A 25237-nucleotide genomic window follows, 5' to 3' on the forward strand; every position below is an offset into this window, starting at 1 on the left:
TTCTAATTCAGAAAAAGGATGAGTGTAGCTGTGCTTGTGATTTCTGAGTACATCTGTGAACCTTTTGTCTTACCACAGAAATTACCCATCCTTGGTGAATACAAGCCTTTTCTAAGCAGCATCTTCCTGTATCCAATCGGGCTTTCTATACTACACATTTTGCCCATGGTTTCACTTTATCAGCACAATTTCCTGGCAGCCAGCTGAATGGCATTCATGCATGTATGTTTTGCTTTTTTAAAGCTCAGCTGGGCTCAGTGATAAAAGCATATTCTCCCTAGATGCATTATGAACTAGAGGTATCTATATGACTTTTCCATGGGAATACATGAAGAAAAGATCCTGTGTTACTGCTGTCTGGAATCTAAACATTTCAAGTCAGGTAGCAGGAGCCTGATAAAAAGACCCAGGCTATGACTGGAAACATTTCCAGCCAGAAACTCATTCTGCTTATCCCTTGTAGCTATGGCAGTAAAGGAGAGAGAGGAAGGGACAAAGCTCACTGAAGGAAAACAAAGCAACAAAACCAACTAACTCTGGTTGGGCTTTATCACCTGACATGCTGTGGACACCTTTGTGTGACCTGCAAAGAATCCTCAGTGCATTTTGCCAAGGCAAACTCATACCTGATTAAGAGGTTAATAATGAAATTATTAAGCTTGCACTCATCTTCATAGTTGGAGAAAAGTTAAATGTAAAATGCCCTCTATATACTGCATGGTAGCTGCTTTTCTCTTGCTCTCTATTTTCTCATATAGTTATTTTTCTTCTGAACTAGACCAAAGCTGTTTATTTTTCCTCCTCCACCCTCTCTCCTCATCTGGGTGCCTGCTGTTCACTGTTCTAACAAGTCAACAGGTGGAAAAAGGCGTTATGACCCTGCCGAATCAACATCCTGTGAGGCTAAAATGACAGCCGTTAGCCTAACTGGAAGGCAGTGACGTGGTCCTTCGGAGGTAGAAGTGTAGGTACAGAAGTCTGAATGCTCTTCTTCCACAGGATGTTAAAGTTTGGGAAGAAAAATGCGTTTTCTGCTTTTCACTTGTCCTGAAAGCCACTCAGAAAAGTGGCAATGAGGATGTGGAGCAAAATGTCTGTCCCCACTATTCTTGCAGATAGACTTGAGCAAGTTCAACCCATGTTCTAAGCTGTCTGGAAGCTATGAATCTGCATGAGCGTGACGCTGATCCCTGACTAACTTACCCGCTCCCTAAGCTGGCCTCAATTGCTCATGCTGGCTGCCACAACTTCCACTTTGGAGCTCCCTCTAGCACCAAGAGAGTAGGTGAGCTCCAGCACGTCGGTGTCTGAAAAAAAGAAATCCTTTCTCAGATCTGTTTCTCTAATTAAGAAATTAATTAAAAAATGGCAAAACCAAGCTGATCAAGCAACCATCCTGGGTCGTGCCTGCACTGTGGTGTCAACGTGTCAGGGTTTCAGAGACACGGAGCACCTTGCTGCCCCTGTCACCCAGTGCTTGGGCAGTGCTCAGCAGATCTGGTGATGGGAGCATGGCTGCCCTCACTGTGTCAGCACAGCTGGCTGGAGAGTCACCTCACCGTCCCTGCCTGGCTGCAGGTGGTGAGGAGAGCTTTGTCTCTAAGGAGAACAAGTTCAAGGAAAGGTTTTAACGTCACACTGAGAGGGCTCGTGTAGTGCTTCTGCTCTGTTGCTTTGTGTCTTCTATTACATGCTCTTTTTTATCAAGATATTTTTGAATAGGAAAATAATTTTGTTTAAAATCACTCCTAAATTGTTCCTTTTGCTTGGAGCCCTACAGGAGGATTATGGGGTTATTTGCAAGATGTTATTTCTTAGAAAAGCACAGAGGATTTCTGCAACAGAGAAAAACTTTTTCAGATACTTCATTACCTAATGCTTAAAAATATGGCATTTAACCTATTGAGGCATCTGTTCTCCCTCATTATTTATGGCATCCCTCAGAAGACTATTTAATTCAAGACCAAATGCTGCAGATGCCAAAGAAAAGTGATATAATTTATTCATGGAACATTGTCCTTTCTGGCGAGGAAGAACTCATGACCTCTAGAGTGAAGCTGAAAATCCTGTTGCCTTTGGTGATCATTAACCGATCTCAGTCAAGGTGCTGCCCTGTGGAGACGGGTGCTACAGGAACGCACTGTAAAAGACAAGCCTTGTTCTGAAGTAAAGGCAATCTACAAAATGGCGAGAAACGGTGAGAAAATAGCAGTACGACAAAAGGAACAGCAGTAATCCGGTGGAGGGGGGTGAGCACAGCAAGGAGCACACGCACCGTCAGAAGCCCCACATGCATAGCTTTAATGAGCTGCGACAGAAGCAGCAGCGAAGGCCTGGCCAGCAGATTACCAGCTGAACTGCTGCTGTGGGAGAGCTTATTTTGGACACCGTGAGCAAGAGCAACACCAGGAGGCACCTCACGGAGCAGGAGGTTTACTGACTGCTTCTAGAAATGCCTCTGAATGAAAGTAGAAGCTTGTTTCTCTTCATTTCAAGTTATTTGGCACTTATCGGAGGATAGACTGGGAGAACAGAAGCTGTGTGGGTTAGTATCATCTAGTCCAGTTTCACACAAGCTAAAGCTCTAGTAGTTGTAGGCTCAGTGCAAGGGTTTTGCATCAACCTTTCATAAATTTGATATTACAATTGGAAAATTGGACCCTTCTAATGATGAAATAGGTGTGTCGCACTGCAATACCTAGAGGAAGCTGGTGATTCCTGCTTCTTTTCTATTTGTATTAGTAGGATCAAAGAAAAAAAGAGTGTTTGTATTAATAAAACTATAGGAAAAGTTTCTTTAAAAACCACTGCTAAGATCCTTCTCTTTAGGATGAACTGAAGAAACTGTGACATTTCATCCTGCTTAGAAAATAACTAGAAAGGTAGTACGCTTTAGTCAGAAAATCAGAAACATCCGTTCCCTGTCCCAGTTCCTTTTCACTGAATTTAGAAGTCCACTGATGTTTCAGAGTTAGCCTGTCTCTTCAGTCGCTTCACAGACACAAAGAATTGTAATCACAAATCACATTATGCTGTGCTCAGCTTTCAACAAAAGAGGAACAATGCTAGTTGCATTTAAACAGCGTCTCCCAAGCAAACATCTCAGCTGTCCCTTGTTTTCAAAGACATCCCTCAGTTCTTTCTCAAATGTATGCATGTTTCTCCCAAATTTGATGACTCTGATGTTTTACTGTTGAACAGCAGAAATTTAAGAACTATCGACTGTATTTTTTTTTTCCCCTGCACAGTGCCAGGTCCCAGTCCCGTACAGTCTGGTGCATGTTTTTAACTCCATGTCCAGCGTGAGTAGTTCCACTCACTATAATTGATAGTCTGGATAAAATTAAGCACACGTGTAAATCTTCACCGAAGAGGGGTTTTATTTTTGCAGCAGCAGCTCTGGTTTCCTTCATGAATTGCTCCTCACCCTTAGCAACGGGGTGCTGTTATTCAGCAATAGGACAATAGAGTTGGTAGGAATGGACAACATTCACATTTTCTAGAAGAATCCTTTCTTACATGCCACTTCTGGGATTGCAGGCCATGTCTGGGGCTGAAAGCTAAGATACCTAAATGATTTTGTGATTCTATACTTATATTCCTAGGTCCCATGGACTTCAATTACTTTTAAAAACAATTGCAACATTACCAACTCTTGCAATTTTATTGTAAATCTGACAAAATTTGGTATCTTTCGGAATGCCCTGCTTCCTGAAACCTTGTGACTTTTTGACACAGCAACAAGCATGGATTTCTCTGTGTATCAAAACTAAAGCCTAACAAAGGTTGGAAAATGACATTTTAAATTCACTTCCTGCAGGTTTCTATGACATGACTGGAGCTGACAGATTAGAAAGATGTTCTGTGTTATGCCTTCAATACATGCAGGTTTCTGACCAGTCGAGCCTTAAGATCCTAGTCCTGCAAACCCTTGTGCCTGCTCAGAATCCCACTTTGAAAGTAAACAACCTTTTCCTGAAATTCAGGTGGTGCAGCTTCATATAGTCGCAAGCTGTGATGGTGGCAGTGCGCTGCCCACAGTGGGCACCATTAACAGGAAGACCATAGCCCATGTGGGCCATCTGTCATGTTAAAACTGTGCCTGAACTTCAGCAAATTTTTATGGACTGTATTTTTGGAATGATCGTCTCCAACTGCTATGAATACTCTGGGTTTGAATTAGTCACTGAAGATAGGAAAGGAGAGAGGGTATCCACAAGAGGAAATAGGAGCCAGAAAGATACTCCAGGACAGATGATAGATGGCAATTAATGGCAGACTGTGTTAAGGAAGCGGGTGCTAGCAGGACTTTTCCACCCTAAGAAATGCTGGTTTCCTTTCTCCCCTTTGGGGCTTTGTGGCGGAGATGTACGTTAGGCCAGTGTGGACATGCACAGTCCCTTTGAACTCTTTAGAGTGAATCCTAAATGTACGGCCTTTGATAGCAATTCAGGCTTGGTAGCCTGTAAGATCTGTCTCCCCACCTCCTCTCACAGGGTTAGTACCTGCCATGGCATGGTGGGGCAGCTGTCTGTCCCCTTTTGAGAAGCACAGGAATTAGCGTAGCGGCTTCCGAGCTCTTCCATGGGGAACAGCTATTAGGCAGCTCCAGGGCAAAACTTTCTTGCTGGCCCGGTGTATGTTTGCTTCTAGGCTTTCACTGCTGGCATACAAGCGTCCAAATCCTGACTCCCTGGGCTCCATCCCTGCATCTTGATGTGACAGTGGGCTCTCAGACTTCTAGCAAAAACCTTTGGAGAAGTGAGGGGAGAAGGAGCGCCAGGACCCCATCGTAGGTGGGAACCTAAGGGAACATACGCAGCGGAGTCCTACCGTGCCGCCGTGGAGTCCCATGGTCACCCAGTAACACCCAGCCCAGCTGCTGTGGGTCTGGCTTTGCCCGCAGCCTCCTCACCAGCTAGCTGTGTGAGCACGGTATAGTGCCGGTAAAGGACCCAAAGGCCCGGTGTCCAGCGTTAGCAGGTGTGCATCATCCAAGTCAGGCTGCCCTGCGATAAGACGGCCACTCAACAACGTTTTCACCTCCGCAATGAAACGCAGGACCCGTGTCTCTGCAGCACTGCTGCCCTCGAGTGTCACAGCAATGCTGTGGGTGGCAAGGCCCGCCCGGCCGTCCCACGGCACGGGAGCACAAGCGGAGAGTCCCCGTCCCCCCTCCCGCCCCAGGGTGGCAGGGCCACGGCGCCCCACGGCCGCTGCCCCGCGCCTTCCCCACAGGGGGCCCGCCAGCACCGGCGGCTGTGGCGCCGAGCCAGAAATGGCCGCCCAGGTGTGTGGGGCCGACCGGCCAGAGGGGCATCCCCAGCGAGAGCAACCCCCCCGCGGCGGCGGGACGGTGGCGGGGACACCGCCAGCGCGGGGCCCCGCCTGCCTCTTGGGTGGGGAGGCACTTCCAGTCTCCCCCGTTACCGAGCGCCGGAGCCCGCCCCGCGCCAACCCCTGCCCGCAGCCCCCCTCCGCCGCCATCCCGCCGCCGGCCCCCCGCGCCGCCCCGGCCCCCGCCGCCGCCGCCGCCGCCGCCGCCGCCGCCCCCCGGCTCCGCGTCGCGCCGCGTTTTGAGCCGCGCGGGCCGCCGTAGCGCGGGCGGGCGGCCCGGGGATGCGGGCGGCGCTGCGGCCGCCGGGGGGAGCGGCTGGGCGGGCGCTCGCCCCTGGGCTCCCGGGGCCGGCGCGGGGCTCGGCGGGCGGCCTGGGCCCCCCGCCTCTGGCCGAGACCTGAGGCCGCGGAGCCGCCCCCTCGCTCCCGCCGCCGCCGCCGAGGGAGCGGCCCCCGCCCCGCCCGCGGGGGCGGCCCGCGCCGCGGCCCCTCCTCGGGGGAGGCCGGCTGCATGGGCAGGCGCGGCGGGGTACCGTGGGCGCCGGCCTCGCCGCTCCTGGGCACCAGGTAGGCGAGGTTTAAGCCGGCGGGTTAGGCTGGGGCGGGGGGGGAGACGCGTCCCCTCAGCCGGCGGTGCTGCCGCCGCCGGGAGAGGGGCTGGCGGTTGTGCTGACTTGGATGTTTCTCCCTTCCTCTCCTCTCTCTCCCCCCTGCTCTCTTTCTCTCTCTCTCTTCCCCCCGCCCCCATTTTGCGCGGAAGCCGGGAGGATAATTTACTGCAGGCTTTGACTGGATCCCTCTTTCCCCCCGGCCACCGCCGGGGCTTCGGGAAAAAGGTGACAGCTTTGGCCGGGGGTCTGTAAGCGCTGGCAGCAGTTACGGTTCCTCCCCGATCCCCTTTATAAATAGGGGCTGTGGGGACGTGAAATATTATACGCCTTTATTATCAGATATCACCCGCTGCGTGTCTGTGTGCACTTAAAGCAGAGCTAAATTTGTGAGAGTTAAAAACTCCCTAGTGTTTATTCTCGGTGTGCTGCTACGACTTGGCGTTTAATAATCAAGTACAGCGTCGTGCTCTCCAGGCTGTGAAGCCGAATGTGGAAGGGATGTGTATAGAGCAAAAGCAAGGGGCTGGAGGGACCCCGTTAATGGACCCCAACGGTGGGAATTTTTGTCTTGGTCATAAGGTGATACTGAAGTGTAAAAAGTCGAAATTTTGGATGGGGGAGTTGGTTTAGATGTGCTAATTGATACTAAAATGATAATTTTTGTGGAAGCCTCTGAGAGTAAGTAGTATGGCCCCCATCCTTATCATAAACTCTTGCATTTGGCATCTCTTGCAAAGAATGAGGCTAGAATTTATTGCAAATATCGTATTGACCAACGGGTGCATCTTTCAGTTTAGATTACTGCTGATTTGAACCTCTGGAATCTGCAAAAGAAAAGTCTGCCAGCCTCTGTGAATAGCTTTGCAGTGTAACAGGAGTGGAGTTCCTGAGCAGAATCGCTGAGAGATATGTGAACGAGTGTGAGCAAAGCTGAGCACATCGGTATTTCTGCCTCAGACCTGGGCTTGTTCCCCAGGCACAGTCTGTGTGTGGGGTGAATACCCTCTTGGCACCTGGAGATGATGTCGGTCGAAGGGTCTACAATAACAAGCCGGATCAAAAATCTACTTCGCTCCCCTTCCATTAAGCTGAGGAGAAGCAAGCCTGGGAACAAGCGTGAAGATATAGGCAGCAAGGTGAGTGCTGTGTGGTGCGACCAGCGTGCTTTAACTTTGTTGCCTAAGGTCCCATCGGTGCTTTGGGAGAGCTGATATAAATGTAGAGTGATGCAGAGCAACTGATACATGACTGTAGTCTGTCTTTTAGTCGGGATCTTTACTGTGCTGCAGATCCTTGCTGAAGCTTGGGTCCCTCTTCTGAAACACACTCTTTCTGGTTGTGTGGTACGTACCCAGTCTGTATCAGAAAGCTTTTGGGATTTCCCACGCTGTGGTGTGTGAAGTTGTTACAGATGACTGACAGGAGAAATACAATGCTTCCTCTTCCTCCATGTTTCTAACTGGTGTCCTGCATTACTGGCAACTAATGATACACAAAGATCCGTTCTTCTGCGTAAGCAATTGCTCTAGGCCTCGCAAAGGAGTCTTCTGTGAGTGTATGGGGGGGAAGGGTAGTGTGGTCTGAAAGATGGAAGATGCGAGACATGTCTTAGAGATGACTGTTCAGATGGTGTCTGGGTTCCACAGACCTGGATGCGCTTTCCTCTGTGTTCCTTCTCTGTGTGCCTGACCCCCTTCTCTTGGGATCTCTTGTCTTGGGGTATAATTGCTTCTACCTGAAAAATCCATCATTCTTTTTGGCGTTGATTCTTCTTGGCGTTGTGGAGAATTCCTTACAGGCAGTCACTCACTGGGAATTACCTGGTGTCATGAGGAGAGGATGATGACTTAATGTGCAGGGAGAACAGGAGGTGGGTGGCATTGCCTTGTGCTGGCAGCAGGTGCTTCTGAGTCAGGGCACCTCGCTCTGTCCCTGCCACTGATTCACTTGTAACCCTGGGCACGTCACTCATCCTTTGCATAGCTCTCTCCATACTTAGAAAGCTTAATCCCTCCCCCATTGTGAAGACTCAGTGAATAAATAAGAAATGCTTGTAATCCATGACTGCAAAGTGCATTCATTTGTCTCAAAACAGTAGTGCTTCAAAATTTATCTCTTGGAGTGAAGAGTGCGTGTAAAACTGCAGGGGAAATAAGTGATACCTTAGCCAAATGGCCTGTCCTCAGCATGAAATCCTCTGAACTCTGGCTCAGGTCAGCGTTTCCCTGAGATGGCTGTTTAATACTAAGGAGCACAATATTCTTTTCTCACCAAGCAAGAGAAAAACCTGCTTGGCTTCCTTGAAGTTGTCTAGAGGAGAGGCCGTGGTGTTTGTGCGTGACCTTGGTGTGTGCATGTGCATGCATGTGCCACATTTAACGTGGGCTGTGGACTGCCAGTGGAACATGCTTTGTAGCTTTTGCTGAAGAGCAGTTTGATCTGTTTTCTGTAGAGACCTCTGTCGAAAGAGCCAAAAGCCACCTGTACCACCACATACAGCGGGCACTGGGTTCTGGCTCTGTGAATAGGAGCAGAGGTCTGCGCGCTCCTTTTCGGAGCTGGGACCTGCTACTATGTACCCCGGGTATTCTCTGGTACCCATTTTGTTTTCTTTGTACTTGCCTTTTGGAAGAGCTCTGTTGTACCCCTTCTGCTATCTCTCCAGTGTGCAGCCAGGGCTGTGTGATCCCTTGGAGATACATACTGTGGATTCATTCCACACCATGAAATTGGGATTTGAGGGCTGGATTTTGTGTATTTTATTATTCAGATCAGTTAATCAGTGAGATGCAGAGGAACTGCTGGGGAGTTTGCTGGTAGAAGCAATTTGTCATGATGAGGAGTTAGGTGCTGGTCTTGGTTTCCTAAAACGATCTGCTCTGAATTTCCCTCAAATGAGTTATGGCCTGCCCTCAGTAGGGCAGCTGGAGCAGGCAAGGTGAAAAGGAGAGGGCCTCTTGCCAAAGGTCCGACATATGTTGGATATCTGTGGAGATTCTCTGCTGTGTGTGCACTCCTCTGCCTTCCAGGGTGAGAAGCAGCTCTGCTTTTCTAAAATAGCAGGAAACAGATCCTTCTCAGTCTGCTATTTGGTGTGAGCGTAAATCTCTTGAGACTGAAATTGAGCATCATACACGTCGCTCCTGAAGGATCTTTGCTGACCTGCAGGGAGGGTTTTTTCAGGCATCTTTGTCTCTTGGACTGTTTGAGAAATGACTGCTCCAAGAGACACGTGTGACTCTAGTCACATGGAAATATGGAAGGACCTATGAAGCTGGTAGCTTTGGCTGGTCATCTTTGCTGCATTCTGCTTGGTTACACAGGATGGAGCAGGACTGTGGCCCTAGATTAATGCCTGAAAGGTGATACTGTGCTTTGTGTGTGCAGATGTAGGTGAAGAGCCAAGCCCTCAACAACCCTGCGGTTTCTCTGAGTCCCTCAAGCTTTTATTGCAACCAGCTGCTCAATTTAAGATGGCCCAGAACCCTCAGTGGCACTGCCTTGACTTCCACGAGCTGTGATTTATTTTTTTTTTCCCCTCCAGTGGAAAGCATCCCCAGTGTCCCTGCTCTTTCCTAAACAACCCTTTGGTTGTGTGCAGCCTGCCAGGCTGCCTCAGCAATTAGGGACAGACCCCTTGGGCAGTTTGTCGTGCTGAAGAGAAGCCCTGTGAAAATTGGCTCCTTTCAGTGAAGCAGCCCTGTGACGCTGGGCTGGATGTGGGCAGGCTGTGGGAGGCTGGCTCCGCAGAGACCTGTTTGTGCATTGCTCTGGAAGGGGGAGTGTGGGTAAGTGGAGATATTTTGCATGATGGTTATGCAGGACATGCAGTGTGTTACTTGGGAGCTGTACAAGAGAGAACTTGTTTTGTGACTTTTATTAGGACTTATTTCTTGCCTGTAATTAATGCATGATTTTACTGTACAGCTCCAGGAGATCTCTACAGGAGTAAAACTAAGGAGCCAATACATAATCATGGCTATTTAAAAAAATAATAAAGAAGGGAAAGGAAGATAAGGAACAGGAGCTCTCTAAGTAACGCTTGTTGACAGATTGGATGTAGTGGTCAGGTTTTTTCTGCTTTTTGAAAGCAGCTTTTGTTTTGTGGGAGTCTTGATTTTTGTCGCTGCCTGACTAGCTCTATGTGTAGACTTTTTTTTTTTTCTGTCTTCCACTGTTCATGGCTCAAATCCATTTTTTCTGTCCTCTCCAGATCTCCATTGTAGTGTTTAACCAATATAGACCTAGAGTACAGTGACTTAAGCCTAGCCCTGTTGATTGTTGGGATTGTAACCTGTCAGTATGGTGGCTGGAAGCTAAAATTTTTTCAGACAGGTTAGATGGCCTGCATTCAATTTCTAGAGGATTACTAGCCCTACCAGAAACCCAGCTGTGCTTCTGGTCACCATGCTTGTGATTCCAGCAGAGACACAGAGTTAAAAACTGGGCACCGAGTGCCTTTGAAGCAGCATCGATCACCCTGAATGAGCGGCGCTAGCAGGACAGCTGGGAAGCCACGGGTTGAGCCATCTCCCATTGCTAAAATGTCCTGGCTGCTGTAGTAGCCTGCAACCCGGCTACACAAATCTCTCTCTGCTCACAGCAGTAATGCGCCTGAGCAGGTACAGTTCCTGCAGGGGCTGTTTGTATTGTTAAGCTCTACTCTTGTAAATATAAGCATCTTTTTAACTGATGTAGCTGTGCCTTTTCTAGGGGGTGTGTGTGGGGGTGTATCCTCAGTCAGACCAGATTATGAATGTCAATGTAGAAACAAATTGCTACAAAACCTGCTACAGGCTTTTCCCTAAAACAGTAAGCCTGTGAGTCAAAGAAACACATTTGGAAGTTGCTGCTTGTTTCTTTGATCTTTTCTGTTTTTTCTAAGCCAGAAATATTTGAAGTTGCCAGCTGAAAAGAGCTCTGTGACTAACACCTGACGTCCCCAGCAGGAAGTTATTCAGCCTAGGGACTGTTGTACTGTGGTCTCCCCGCTCCCAAGTGTCATGTGAGCACATGCAGCTGGAGCGCCTGTTCCCGCTCCATGATGCTGAGTTGGACTGGGTGGCTATGCAAAACCTTTTTGAGAGGTTTTGTTCTGAAATTGTTCTGAAATTTTGTTCTGAAAATGAGCCCTGACTAAGTGGCTCCTAGTGGGAGTGTTTCCTTTCCTTCGATGAGGTGTGGTCTGATCTTACTGCAAGCCTCTGGGCTCCCACCAGCCTGATGGAAGCTCTCTGGTTAGGGCAGCAGAAGCACGTATGTGTACCTCTGTGCCCTGCTGGTGAGCAGGCACAGATTTAAGAGGGAAGCAGATCCATGGAAGGTTGAGATCCCTCGTGCCTTGTCATCCCCCTTGCATTCCCAATGCAGTTCTCCAGCTCTTCAATCCCCTGAGAAGCTGCAGGACTCTGCTAGGACTACAAGCTGTCCTGGACACAGGAGAGTGGAGTCATGTTTCTGGCCTGGCTGTAGCTTTCTGCCTTCAGAACACAGTCCTTTTTGTTTGAAAATATTGTAACTTCCAACATGAATCAGTTTTGACCGCTACTGGTCTTAACCGGATCAGCTGAGAACTGCTGAACCTGAACTGGAACAGAACCAAAAACCACACAAATTTGATTCACTGATATAAATGCTTCAAAAATCATCACCTCTTATTAAATTATTTCAGGTGCAGCTGCGGCTTGTTGTGGAGTGGGATTCTTTCAAAGTCTTTGGGAAAAACTTGGTCCTGCAGCAGCAGAGCCTGCTGGGCTCCTCGTGGGCAGCATTTCCCAGGGAGCTGGATGCGGGGCTGAACAGCCTGACTGTGTGGGTGAGGTAGAGAGCAGCCTGTCTGATGCTGTCAAGTTTCTGTTTTGCCAGGTTTTGGAAGGGTCTTTTACGTAATGATGGTGCTTTTGAGGAGCTGTTCAGCACAGTATTGCTTGATTTCCTTTCTCCGCCCTGCTGGAACCTGAGCAGTGCTCAGCCCATCAGCCTTGGGGACAGTGCAGCCAGTGGCACAGCTGAGAGGACGCATCTCATCCTGGTCTGGCCTTCTGCTGCTGGGCCTGTTCTGCTTCAACACCCATGAATGTTGCTTGGCCCCGGTTGATAGCTCGGGATCTCTCACAGCTTTGCACTGCTCAGTCTAAACACACACAATTGCTTCAACAGCTTAGGGGCTGCTGTCCAGAGATAGAAGAGATGGCATGTCTGTCTCGGTTCAAGCTTATAACTGTCCCTTAAAGCAGGGGCCAAAGGCTGGTTAGCTTCTCCATAGCCAGACCCTGCATTTCAGTGGCATGTCTGTATCTGTGGAACAACTGAGAGTGTCATAGCTCAGGGGCTGAATCCTTCCCTGCTGGGCTGCTCTGATCCCCTCTGCTCCATTCTCCAATACATGGTGCTCAAGATGACCCTGTGTTTGTTAACAATTCCATACACAGGTTTTCCTCATTCCATTCTTCACTCTGAGTATTATGCCTTGTCCTGAAATTACAGGGTGATCTGGCTGGCTCTCCTGGCCTGAACTGGAGCCAAACATGAGTGTTAAATGTGACTTATAGCCACAGGGGATATCAAAGCCAAAGTTTTTTCTGCTGGTGGGACTGCAGCACCAATTGCTTTTGGTTCTTGAAGGACGGTGGGTATAAAAGCATACAGCAATTCCACGTTTGGTTTTGTAGCCTGCAACTGTATCCATGAACCACTGTGATCTTTCTTGGCAATCTTGAGACCAGATTGCTGGAAAGATCCACCCTTCTATTCACCCCTAAATAATGTGCTGTCTTTACCATGAAAGACAGCAGGAAGACCTCTCCTTGGCATGGGGGGAGCAATGTTGTGCCAACAGCTGGGGTGCAGTTGGCATAAATAACACGAACCAGGTTATTTGCCTAGTGGGTTTAAATGGTTCTTGCTTCCCCTGGGTGGTCATACACTGCTTACCTGGGTGGTCTTTTAGAGCTGCTGAGGTCTTGCCTTGCATGTTGTTCTTCACCTCCTTCAGAGGAGCTGGGTATTCTGAGAAGGCATGTGGGATTTAGCTAACCTGGCTGCAGAGACTTGTAAGCAGGTTTTACTCTGTCCCTGCTGTGCTGGATAAGCTGTACACATATAGACTGACGACCCCCTTTTGCTTGTGGGGTGTTGTTCTACAGGGGGCTGTGAAGCATGTAGTGTTTTGCCAAAGGCCTGGCTGGGATGGTAAGATGGTGGAGGTCAGACCTGGTCAGAGGTGTTGCAGATGGTACATTTGCTGCTTGCTGGTCAGAGCTGTTGTTCACTGTGGTACAGGGAGGGCTGGTGGAGAGAGGCATACGCAGACACCATGGGAAGACACCTCCTCCAAAGTGTACCATCTGTTTCACTAGCTGTGTGCTTGGTACTACCTGGGGTCTATCACCTCATTTGTTTCAGGAGGGTAGAATAGTTGAAGTGATGGTTGGGAGTTGGGCCAGGTTGGACCACTGTCTGCTTCTGTATCATCAAGGGTCTGCAAGTGCCTGTAAAATGACTTGTATATTATTTCACTCTTCTCCATGTCTAGTGGAAAGCAACTGCAGGGCATCACCTCCATTTCCAGCTGAGAAAGTGGCGGTCAGCATTTTGTTGCCCTGGGAAATTTGAGTAGATATTTTGCTTCCTGTTTATCAGGTCTTAGGGAGAAGTTGCTTGATTAGCCTTGGTACAATTTTTCTCTGGGAAAGCAAACACCATGTACTAGCTAGTCTTTGGCTTTTTAAAAAAAGTACCTTGTCTTGATGCTTGGGGCAGGGAGTGGCACTTACATGGTGCTCAGACAGTGCTTAGCAGAATGAAGCCCTGATATTAGTGCTGAGTGATCCCAGCTAAGGTCTGAATAATTAACTAGCACCAAGCCTAGTTTCAGTCACTTCGGGCTTCTGTTTGTGTCTGATGTACCTGCCTCTGCAGAGCTGGAAGTTTCTGAGGGCTCCTGTACATGCGTAGCAGAGTTGCAGTGTGCTCTCTGCTCTGGTTTCCAGCTCCAGATGTGGGCTGGTCCCTGTGTTTGAAACTCTGTGGGCTCTGCCAAGGCTGTATGCACCAAAAGGTGGATGCTGCAATTCAGAAAAACCTCCCGCTATTTCCTTTTACCACAGTGCTGCTTAGCCTTGTCCTGAGCATGTCTGCATGTCATACAAGGAAAATCCAGCTGAGGCCTGCGGCTGTTGTAACCGGCAGTGTATCTGTGCTGTGTGGTCTGTCTTCAAAAATATGAGTGTAAAGGTGAGTTGCTGCTAGGATTTGTATGACCATAGACTGCTGGAGCATCCTATCTCTACCTTGCTTTGGTGAGCATTGGACAGACATAGGATAAAGTAGACCCAGCCCAGAAAAGCTTCAGGCTTAAAGAAAACCCCAAAAGGTGTGGGGGGGAATGGGACATGCTTTTCCTATACAGATGTGGCTCCAAACTTCCGCAGGAAGTCTGAGGCAGACCTAGAAATTGAATCCTGGTCATCTGAGGCCAAATGTTAGCCTTAGCCACAAAGTCCAGCCTCTTGCAGATTATCAGGGATGTTTCTCATCTCTCCTCTGTGAGGACTGTGCGTTCACTTAGGATTATTTGCTTAAAAGTCCCCAAACTGTGTTATAGTAAATGCTGACTTGGTTCCACTGTCACTAATGATTTCAGTAGCTCTGGTGATGATGACTTTCCAACAGGCTCAAGCAGATTAAGCACCATATGAATTAAGAGTTGTGGAAACCCCAGTAAGCTTTGTAATTTTGCTAGTGTCCCAGGAGACCAGTACTGTTGTTAGTTACTGTGGGGAAACTCTGATTGAAAATAGTACTATAGCAGTGTCTATGAACTGCTGGTGTATTCAGTGTTTCCAAGCCAATAGCAATAAAAGCCAGTCCTGCTTGTTCTCCCAAATACAGTATTAAAATTCATAACTGGTCAAGAAGGCTATGTGATTTAACAATTCCTTACCTGGTGGAATTTGAACAATGACATTTCTTCCTCACAGTGATGGTTCTTTTATTTCTGCACCTCCCAAACACTTTGCATAGTTAGGCTGAAATTTCCCCCATCATTCATCCAGAGACTCCTTTCTCTGGAAGAAAGTAGATTATTGGAGGTTGTATAGGAGTAGAGAGTCATAGTGTATAACAAATGGCTTGAGAGCAGGCAGATGGAGGAGTTTCTGAAAGAAGGAGAAAGCAACTTCATGGCAGTATCAACGGATTCAAGGATACAGACTTGTAAAATGCTCTGTTCCTGTTTTTCTTCCAAGAAGGCACTATGAACAGTGCTGCTTGTTCAGAAGCCCTTCCCTATCGACAGACAGGCCCAGCACAGGGCAAGTTTCAAGTGCCAGTACTGAAGTGTTAGCTATGTCTCCTGCGCTCAACAGTGGTAGCCTTTGAGCGCTCCCAAGGGCTTTGAAATTGGTTGCTTACCTTTTGAGTAGCACATAAGGGGCTGCTTGCCTTTGAAGTCTTGTTTGTACTAGGGATTCTTTCATTTTGGGGGAAAAAAATTAAAAATGCACCATTGCTCAGTGCAGGACTTTGCACCACAGGAGATTGAGTTCATGACACAGTCCCTAACGCGATCTAGATGCTGGAGTTGCTGGAACACTGAATAGGACTGAGGGTGAGAGGAGTGTGTGCAAGACCTGCCTCCTTATTTGGTGACTGCTCGTGGTGCTCAGAACTTGCTGTACTCTGTGCTTCAGCCATGGCCCTGCCACAGGGCCGTGACCTGGACTGTAAGGGGATGGGGGTGGTGTCAGAGGTATCCAGAGTTGGCATGAGCGTAAGGGTGTGCTTGGCCAAACACTTGCCTGTGCTAGAAACAATCTGCAAGCTGAGCTTCCACTACAAGCTCTCTTAATGGTGGCACAGCATCCAAAGAGTCTGCTGAATGATCCTGTCCCTCAAAGAAACAGGCTATACCAGTAAAAGGACTTCTTTTTGCCAGTTACATTGCATCAGTATTAGTGTCTTTTCTGCAAGAGCTTTGTCTGGGCTGAGAGTGATGTTTTTCATGCTCCTAACCAATGCTTCTGTGCTGCTGAAATGTGTAAAGGTAGAGTGAACCTCGAAGCAGAGTTCTGTATTCTTTAAAATGCAGTTAATGGTCGTGGGTTCTGTGCTCCGCTCTTCAGACTGTCTCTGAGCCTCTTTTTTCCCTCAATATAAGACAGACAGGATACTTACCCACTTACTCCAAGTGTCCCAGCATCCAGGGCTTTAAAACAGCTGTGTAATTCCTCGCTTTTGGCTTATCTCCCAGTTTTCAACTAGATATAGTAGTGGTCCCGAGCGCAGTTGTTTCAAACCTGCTTTGGGGTGTCATCCTTCTTGAGCAGCTGGGTCCAACAGCATTGCTGACTGTAAACTGGAACTGACAAATTTGGGATCTGCTTTGTTTGTTTAAGCCCATCTGGTCCCAGCTCAGCTGGCGTTCTTGGACTGAGTCATGGCCAGACGGGCTTCGAAAATGGTTCAGTGTATCTTGCCCAACCACGAGGGCTAGCTGGAGGGTGTTTGCTCAGCCTGACCCCTGCTACAGGAGTGGTAGTGAAGGGGAATGGAGACAAGATGACATAAAATGCCCTTAATGAAACGCATTAACAGATATTTCTGATGAGCGTGTGGCGGCCCTCAATGAATGTAGTTGTTTCTAAAAGCCTGAGCTGCTTTCGAGGCTGGAACTGGGATTCCGCCACCTCCTGCGCCGGGAGGATAATCTTCCTGCCTTGATAATCCACGGTTTGCACTGCATGGCTCTGCAGGCTTCCCCAGCTAAGCTGCTGAGATGCATTTTACACGCCATCAGCAGTGCGAGTAGCTGGCGCTGGGGAGGATGAGGGGAGGGAGCTCTGGGCTGGAAGGAGCTTCCTTCAGCTTTCTTGCTGCTGACTGCTGTGGCCGTGTTTTTGGCTGGAACTTCTGGAAGAGCGGGTCTTCTGCATCACCGTTGTGGTGGGTGGCTTATAGACGCTGGCTTTGCGAAATTCTTGGCCCACTTTCTGTAGCGGGGCTGCAAATGAGCTTTCTGCTGCCCGAGCCCCGTGATAAATACTTTTTTGATGGAGCCATCAGTGGAAGACAGAGCGTTGTGGTGAGGGAGAAGATGCAGCGCCTGGACTATCTCTGCCGTGCATCAGGGACACTCCAAGTCCTTGGAATGAACATCTTGGGAGTGTCTGGACTTAAAAAACGACCGTTAATAAAATGGCCAGCGGGCGATGGACGGCCTAACGCGAGGCGTGCCGGAGCGGAGGCCGCAGCCGGTGGGCGACGCAGCACCAGGGCTGCAGTTGCACCGCCTGGCCCGCTCGCTGCTTGCCGGCGGCTTCCCGGGCCGGGTGGGCTCCCTCTGCCCAAGGCGCCTCCCGGGGGTCGGTCTGGGCCCGGCCGGCTGCCGGCGCGGCGGGAGGGGCGGTGCCTGCCGCCATGGAGACGCCGCTTGGCCAATGGGGGCCGGGGGCCGCCCTGGCCCCGCCCCTGGGCGGTGGCGGCGCGCCATGTGCTCCCCGCCGGTGCCGCGCTCCCGGGGACTGTACCCTCGGGTGAGCCCGTGCTCGTTAATTTAAACACAGGCTTTGGAAAAAACGGTGAAATCGAGCTTCCAGTCTAGACAAACCCTATATAATATGCTCAGAGTCAGCGCGGTCTGCGGTGTCTGGTCCTTCGTGGTGGAGCTCCGGTGACCAGGGCTCCAGGCTGACCAGCAAGGCTGGAAGAGAGCACCAGGTTGCCCTGGCTAATAACCACTGTCCTCAGTGGTAGAGGATGTGGTGGCATGAGATGTGCTGGGCAGCTTCCAGCTCTGCGTCTCTGCTGAGGGAACTGCATTGTTTTGTTAGTTCTGGAAAATCTGCCTTTTTTTTTTTTTTTTTTTTTGTGAAAGAAAAACGTTTTCCAGGGCACCTGGGGAACTCTGAGAGCACCAGGGGTGGTCAGAGCACCAGCTCTGCTCACCGTGGAGAGTCTTGTGATGACCCAGTGGGAAGAGGAGAGTGCTTGCTGCAATAGGCATTTAGTTTTGCTGTTGCTGCTTTCCAGAGGTTTAAAACAGTTGGGAACACTCATCACCTACTGCCTAAAGGTTTGTTGGCAAGCAACAGAAACTCCTTCTGCTGGTAGTTTTTTCTGGCACTTAGGGCCTGTTGTAGTGGGAGGAGCAACGCGGCCCGCCTTAGCCAGCAGCCCTGGCTGAGGAGGGGAGGAGGTTGTGGAAAGAGTACTGTTAACTCTCCGGGCAGAGAGGAGCTGCTAGTCCTGCCCTGGGCTGTGGGGAAGGGACTTGTGGGCCCGAAGCATGTTTGTGTAGCGTTTGGGATTAGTTGAGTCTGGGAGCTCTCGTGCTGAGGAGATGGCAGAACTGTAAATCATCTGTGATCTACATCAGCTGCGGAAGCACTTGGGGCAGAAGGAAGGGCTTAGAAGCAAAATCCATTACGAAATGTCAAAGTGGGTAGTTTCCCTTGCTGGAGGGGGGTCTTGTTTCTGGGCAGCACAGGGAACGCTGCCTATGTGTTGTGGCTATCCCTCTGGAAAAGGGATTTACTTCCAGGTCTGCTGCCTGGGTTCTGTCCCACGTCCTGCCCTCTCACTGTAGTCATTTAATTTGGATGCTTTTCTCAGATCCCCAGAAAGGAAAGTACTGTAAACAGCTGCCAAGCAGGGTTTTGTGTTGTAGAGCACACTTAAATGCTGGGGCCTGCTTGGATGATGGTATGAGTATGTTTCTATTTTTCTGCATGTGTGTGTTTAATAGGAAGAACATATTCTGTTCTAGTTGAGTGTATGTTACTTTTCTTAGTGTGCCTGTTAGTACAGTTTACAACCCACTCCTTTTGCCTACTTCTAAAGTGACGCTGGTATTGTGTTACAGCTGTAATGTACACAAAGTCTTGCACAACTCTTCGTGTAACATATTTACAGTCATGATGACCTTGAAGGGTTTAGAAGAAAACTAAATGCAAACTCTGGCACCATTCCTGGGGATACTTAAGCATGTGCTTAATTTTGTGTGAGGTAGTGTGAGCATGAGTATTCTGTTTCACCCAATGGATGTAAAGGTAAGTGCCTCTGTGGCTTCTTGCAAGATCAGTCTGTGTATGATGCACTTCATGCACATTAATTGTATGTGTGTGCACACCTTACATGTATATCACACAGTTGTCTTTTTTGTGTTGTTTTGACCAGCTCAGATGCACTTTGTCTATTAATCCATATTCCCTGGGCATGTTGCTAACCAGTCCTGTGAAGCCTGGAACAAAGACTGTTTCTCCTTCCCTGTTTCCCATCCCGCATATAAACAATGAACCAGAGAAATTCCATTTTCTTTTGTACCCCCATCATCATCCCCAAAATGTGGACTTGGTTTCCCCTTTTCTCCCCAGCTAGAGCCTCCACTCATCCAAGCAGAATGCTGACCTGACATATTCAGGAAGGAAAGTTTCATTCCTGAAGTTACAAAGAGGTTTATGCAAGGATAAAGCTATATTATTTATACCACACAACAAGAGACACCCAGCTCTGCAGAGGTCTCAGATGGTGGTCATTAACTTTTCCACATCACATAACCAAAGATGCAGAGCCTTTTTTAGATACTTCTGAAGTGTTCATTATACTTTCCTCCTTTTTTGAAGTCCAGTCCCATTGGATTCAGACATGAGAAAAGGCAAGAGTTTTTCTTTTTAAAAACACATTAACAACCCCCCACCCCCCACTATTTAGGTGTTACAGAGAAAAATGTGATGAAAGGTTGTTTTAATGTATTCTGGGAAGACTGGCAGAGCTGTCTTTGCAGCCCATGAGGGGGACAATCTGGTGAAAGGCACAGTAGTTATCACCTGGTATGTAGTCGTCTAGATGTGGTAGTGGGAACATCCTCCTTTAGGAGAGGGAATATAGCAGAGACTGTGCCTCCCTGTGGGCCGCTGCCTGGGGTTTGGCTCCCCTCGGGTCATGTTAAAACCTAGGCCTAGCACTGGGATCTACTAGTATCCTGTGGGATTATAGCAGGCACCTCTCTCATCTACCTGTCACAGAGGTCCCTGTAACCAGTGCCGAGGGAAGTACATTTTGGATGTTGGTCTGTGGCACCTGCACCTTGTCCTCCTTGTTTCTTTTGAGTGCAAATAGAGCTGTGCAAATCTGGCCATCTTCTGTTTGTCCAGTCTTTGAGTTTAGAAGGTTACTTTAAAATGCAAGCAGGTACTGGCAGATGCTCTGTGTAGTTCATATCTGCCCTTATGCTGGCCCACACCCTGGTCACCTCTATGTGGTCTCTTGGCAGTCAGACATTTTATCTTGATGTGACAAGAGCTGGCTGTTAACTTGCAGTTATAAATCTGTCAGGGCTATGGTGGAAGTCTGTCAGTGCTGTGCAGGTGGTGAGTGGCTTGCTTAGCTATGACTTTTTTTTTTTTTCCTAATACAGCTTGTATTTCTGCAGTGGTAGAGCCTGTTCTGGTCACAGTGGAGCAGCAGAGTTAATAGTGTTTATGGGACATTCTTTCCAATTGCTGTGGTCTAAACATATGTACACCAGCATTGAGTTACTTCTGCCTGGAAGTAAGCCACAAAGCTATATATAAAATACGTTTGAACTGTTGCAGTAATGTTGTTGGTATAAATAGGAGACAGGGGTAGCACCAGGGCTTCCCTTCCTTAGAGCTGATTTAGGAAGACTTCCCAGTGCCCTATCTTCAGTGGAAAAGGCTGGGGAAGGTGGCTGAAAGCAACAGCAAAATGCTATACAGCTAACCTTCAGGGAAGAGCATGAAGTATGAGATACTTGGGTCTGGAGCACTGGCTTCCTTCTTGGCAGTTGCTCAGTTCTTTTGTGGTGGAATATCTGTCAGAAAACCCACAGGGTTCAGTTTGCAGTGACAGGGTTCCCCCAGAGCCACGGAGTCTGGTTTGTGACAGTCTCTTGGTTTCTTGTGACTCCAAAACTTGCTGCGTTTTCTTGAAACTCCTTCTGGCAGACGTTTCCATGCTCAAGCTATTAGACAATATTAGTCTGGGTACTTGTGGAGCTTCTAATTGCCTTGGTCATCATGTTGTGACATACTGTAGGATGCAGTATTTTGAAGTGACATCATTGTGTGGCTTCACAGATGTATTGGGATGCTGCTGTCATCTTTTGAATCATGTGAAGCATGCACAGGACTTCTCCCAGGTAGTGCTTGAAAGCAAAATGACTTTGCAGTTTTTAAGTACCTTACTGGCTCTTTGTATGAGATTGTTTAGTGCAAGACTTTGCTCAGTCAGCTTGGCCTCTATAGCAGATTGTGCCAATTTCTGTGGTTCTTTCTTTCACTAATAGATTATTTTTTTCTCATCCAAAAGAAATGGAGGAAGTGACCTCTATAGAAAGAGCAGAAAGTGCCGAGAAACACTGAGCAGCCAGTTTTAGTCTTGTCTTGTGGCTGATGTTAATTTAATCTTTAAACTCTTAAGTGCTTGTTTGTTGTTGGCTAATTTGTAAACAGATCCTTCCACAGTACCATTTCCTAAGTGCTTTATTGCTGGTATCAACCTGTGGTGTTCTAAGGACATAAGAGAGGCAAAGTTTGAAGATAGAAATAATGTCTTTTCTTAAACAGACTGATACAATTGAAAAAAGCAAGATTGTGGGCATGTGAGAGCATTTTCAGGGTTCAGTGCTCCATGAACAATTATCTTCAATCATTTCTGTCTGTAATTTCATTTTTTTTTTTTTTTTTTTTTTTTTAAGAGTCTGAATCATCAGTTGCATTCTTACAACTCTGACAGACAGGTTCATTTCATCCAACGCCTCTTCTCTGGTTGGTGTTGGGAATCGCAGCCTGCCTTTGCTCAGGGGCCAGTTCCCGTGCAGGGGTGACACTGAAGTTTGTATCCAGCAGTTGCCCACTGCATAGAAGCTTTATAGCTATCTTTTTGCTGGAGGACATAAAACACAGTTTGAGCAGGGTTAGCATAGTGGTTCGGTACAAATGACAGTCAACACAGATGTTCTAAGTGTTCCTTTGCTGTTCAGTCTTATTGCTTGCCCTTCAAGTGTCTGTCTACTTTGTATATCTTTTGTTTAAACTGCAGAAATGTACTTAGGACTCATCATTCAGGTCTTTCTGAACTATACATGTCACTCAAAGTTATTTCTTACCAAGGGGGATTCTGCTAAATGCCTCTGAGTAGGTGAATGCATCTAAAACTATTGACCAGAAAATCATTTATTGGGAGCATTGACTCTTTGCTGAAGACTGGAGTTCCATTATCTATTTGGTTTTTTTGTTCTGTTTTTTGCAGCAGCAATTTTTGCTGGGAACTAAACATGTGAAAACAGAAGTACTTTGTGAAGTGTTGAAGGAACAGGAGTTGGTTGTGTGGCTGGATCTAGGTCTTTCTGAATTTCTAAACAAGGGGAGTAAAGAAATGGTGGTCATAAAGCTTTGCTTTCTTGAAGTATGGCAGGAGCTAGGCGGTAACAAAAACAAAGGGGTTTTTAAGCCTGTGGATAAATATTGCTTTCTCTGAGTGGCTTTACTTCTTCAGTTCTCACATTTTGTAATTCTACCAGTTACCCACACCCCTGAGCCTAAATGTAGGCTAAAGGAGACCTGCTTTTTTAGTTATTCTCCCGTTTCAGGGTTTTAAGTCACTTAGATGGCAGCCTTTTCCCTTTTTGTTAAGTCACCTTTAACGAAATCCTCAAATAACTCAGCTTATGTTGGTCTATTGTACCTCTCAATTACAGATTTTGTTTCCTTCAGGAAAAAAACCTGAAAAGGTTCTTGGGAAGAATCACCGGAAGAAGTGATTTCAGGGCAAAATATGTGAAGAAGGAAAGTGGTTTGAATGAATGATTTAATGAGTTTATTTAGGATTGCTTTGTAGTTATCTTTACAACCTTTTGTCTCTCTGTGGTTTATTGTCTAGTGGTGGTTTCCTCTGTGTGTGTGTGTGTGCGCGCGTAAGGGATAGAGGCTCAGTGGTGTTTCTTGCTGCTGACTTGCAGGGGGGAGTTACTCAGGGCTTTGGGGTGCTGGGTCTAGGCCATAAAACTTGCAATAAATTTTAACTGTTTGGAAAAGACTAAACCAAGTTCTGCATCTCAGATAGCGGTGCCTGTGAACAATGGTTGCCTCTCCTGTAGTACCAGTTTGTATCTCTGAAGCAGGAAGATGGTCTGGCGATGTGTACCTGAGTGAGCATGTGTGGGTTTGATGGAGTTGTCCGTGCCAGTGGCTGAGCAGTAGGTGCAGTGATGGGGACACTGTGTTACCCATGAAGGACTTTCCAGCTGTACTTGAACAAGAGAAGGTGGCAGCAGAGTTGTTGAGAAGACAAGGGAAATCTTGAGCTGTTCTCTTAAGTTTGCTCTCTCAATCTTTGACCCTCATTCCTGTGTATCACGTCTCCTGCAGGACATGAAGAAATCTCCTGGGTGTTCTGTATGCATGTTGACTGACAGATGCGAAGAGCTTCTTAATTCTAGGATGCACAAAGGGCAGATGATGATAAAGGCTGTTCTGTAAGAAGCTTATTCCTCAGGACAGAGGGCGGGGAGAAGTGCAGGAAGGGATTGCCAAGAGCTAGGCAGTGAGCGGTGGCTGGGGCTGGGCAGGAAGCTTGGGTGGCTCCTTCTGTATATCCTGATTGGTTTGGGGTAAAAAAGAAATCTCTCATGCTTTCCTTTGATTCATTTTTAAGTATTCTCTCAAAATACTGTCCTTAGCCTCAAGCAGGAATGAGATATAGCATTGGTACAGTATTGTCCACATAGTAGACAGCTGCTGGAATTTGGGAGGGAGGTGAGGTTATCCCAGCTCTGCTGCTAATTTGTTGCATGACTGCGATCAAGACATTTTACCTCAGTGTTTCTGTTTTTTTGCCATCTAGTCCTCTTATATCTGGTTATAGATTGCAAGCTGTGTGTGAGTACATGTTGCTTACCTGCTGTAAGCACAGGAGGCCTTCATGTTCATTGGGACTTCTTGCAAGTACTCTGAAACAAATATGAAATAGTCCAGACAACATTTAGAGAAAGACTGAATACTAACCTCTTTACTGCTTGCTTCTTTCCATAGGGATGTTGTCTGTGTGATAAATGTTGTGTACTCGCTCTGTCCCTTCTGTTGTATTTATTCCAGTCTTAGCATCTTTTAAATTGTTGATGTTTTTTTTTAATATAATTTAAATTGGCTTAAGCCAAAACCATTTTCTAGTCCCCTGAGGATGTGAGTAAGTACTTTCCCCCATAGCATCACTGCAGTCTTAGGAGATGCATGTGTAGGAGGACAAGGTGTCTAGTCCTGGAGTGGTTCAGGTGTTAGACAGGAGCCTTCAGGCACTGGGAGAGGTGAGCTCTCTGACCTCCTGTGGAGGGGACAGATACCTGCTCTGTATAAGGAATCTGGGCATGAAAAGGTGAGGCTTTTACATACAGAGAGGCTCTTTAAATCTTCCCTGGGGACTTAAATGCACTGCTTACAGCTGTTCCTCTTTCCAGAAGACCTGTGTGGTTGCTTTCATGGCAATGAGGGCTGGTTAGGTAGGGATGAGATCTAGACACACAGTTTAGAAGTAGCAGTCGATGACTTTTAGGACAGAACTGCTGTGCAAATCAGTGGTGAAGGATAAAAATAGATTGATTTGGCATGGGGCATTACATGCGAATAAAGAAATCACAGATGAATAATGAGTGTAACCTTAGGCAGGCTGATCAGAAGGCTTTTCTTCATCCTGCATAGCTCTACCTTGTGTGTTTCTACTCTTGGACTCAAGGTTGACACCAGGTTCACCCTCCAAGCCTTGTCAAACAGTGCACTTATACCAAAAAAAGCCCCAGTGAGAAGAAATGAAGGGAAGGGGATTGTAGCGTGGTGAGTTTCTTGAAGCACTGAGGCGTGGCTTTCCTTCTCTGGTTCCTCTTGGCAGGGTTAACTGCGGGGAAGGCTTTCTGCACCCTCTCTTTCAGTCTGTCTTCCCTGTGTCCAAGTTTAGTTTGAACATATGCGTTGTTTATAGAGTTCAGCAGGAGGTGATTTAGGATGGAGCTCCTTGCTACGGCAGTTATCGGTATTAGAAACACAGTGTTATGGCCTGTGTGTTTGACTTCTCTGGAGTCAGGAGTTATGCAGAGCTGCTGCAGTTTCATTGGAGGGGATACCCGTCTCTGACACAAAGCTGTGGACTTTTAACTGTTGACTGTTTGTATTAGGGAGCGGGCCCAACTTGGGGCTGGGGCTGTGGGGAGGGAGCTTGGCATGGCTGCAAAGAGAGCAGCCTTGCCAGCCCATGCCCTCATCCCTGTTTGGCTCTTG

General features: G+C 47.7%; 1 protein-coding gene across 5 annotated transcripts in view; it reads left to right on the forward strand.

Moving 5' to 3' along the window:
* The first annotated feature begins 5789 nt into the window (after positions 1-5789).
* Positions 5790-25237, forward strand: part of MAPKBP1 (mitogen-activated protein kinase binding protein 1) — a 103370-nt gene continuing 83922 nt past the window's right edge. For 4 of the 5 annotated variants that reach the window (XR_012633855.1, XM_074909569.1, XM_074909572.1 and 1 more), the window contains exons 1-2: positions 5790-5904; positions 6741-7084. Coding sequence is in view for 4 of the 5 variants with exons in the window: in XM_074909569.1 (XP_074765670.1) it covers positions 6968-7084 (117 nt within the window). In the remaining variant the exon portion in view is untranslated. The remainder of the gene's footprint in view (positions 5905-6740; positions 7085-25237) is intronic. The other variant, XM_074909570.1, reaches the window with a different exon arrangement.

The sequence above is a fragment of the Athene noctua genome, chromosome 6 (assembly GCF_965140245.1).
Source record: "Athene noctua chromosome 6, bAthNoc1.hap1.1, whole genome shotgun sequence".
In the NCBI taxonomy this organism is placed as follows: domain Eukaryota; kingdom Metazoa; phylum Chordata; class Aves; order Strigiformes; family Strigidae; genus Athene; species Athene noctua.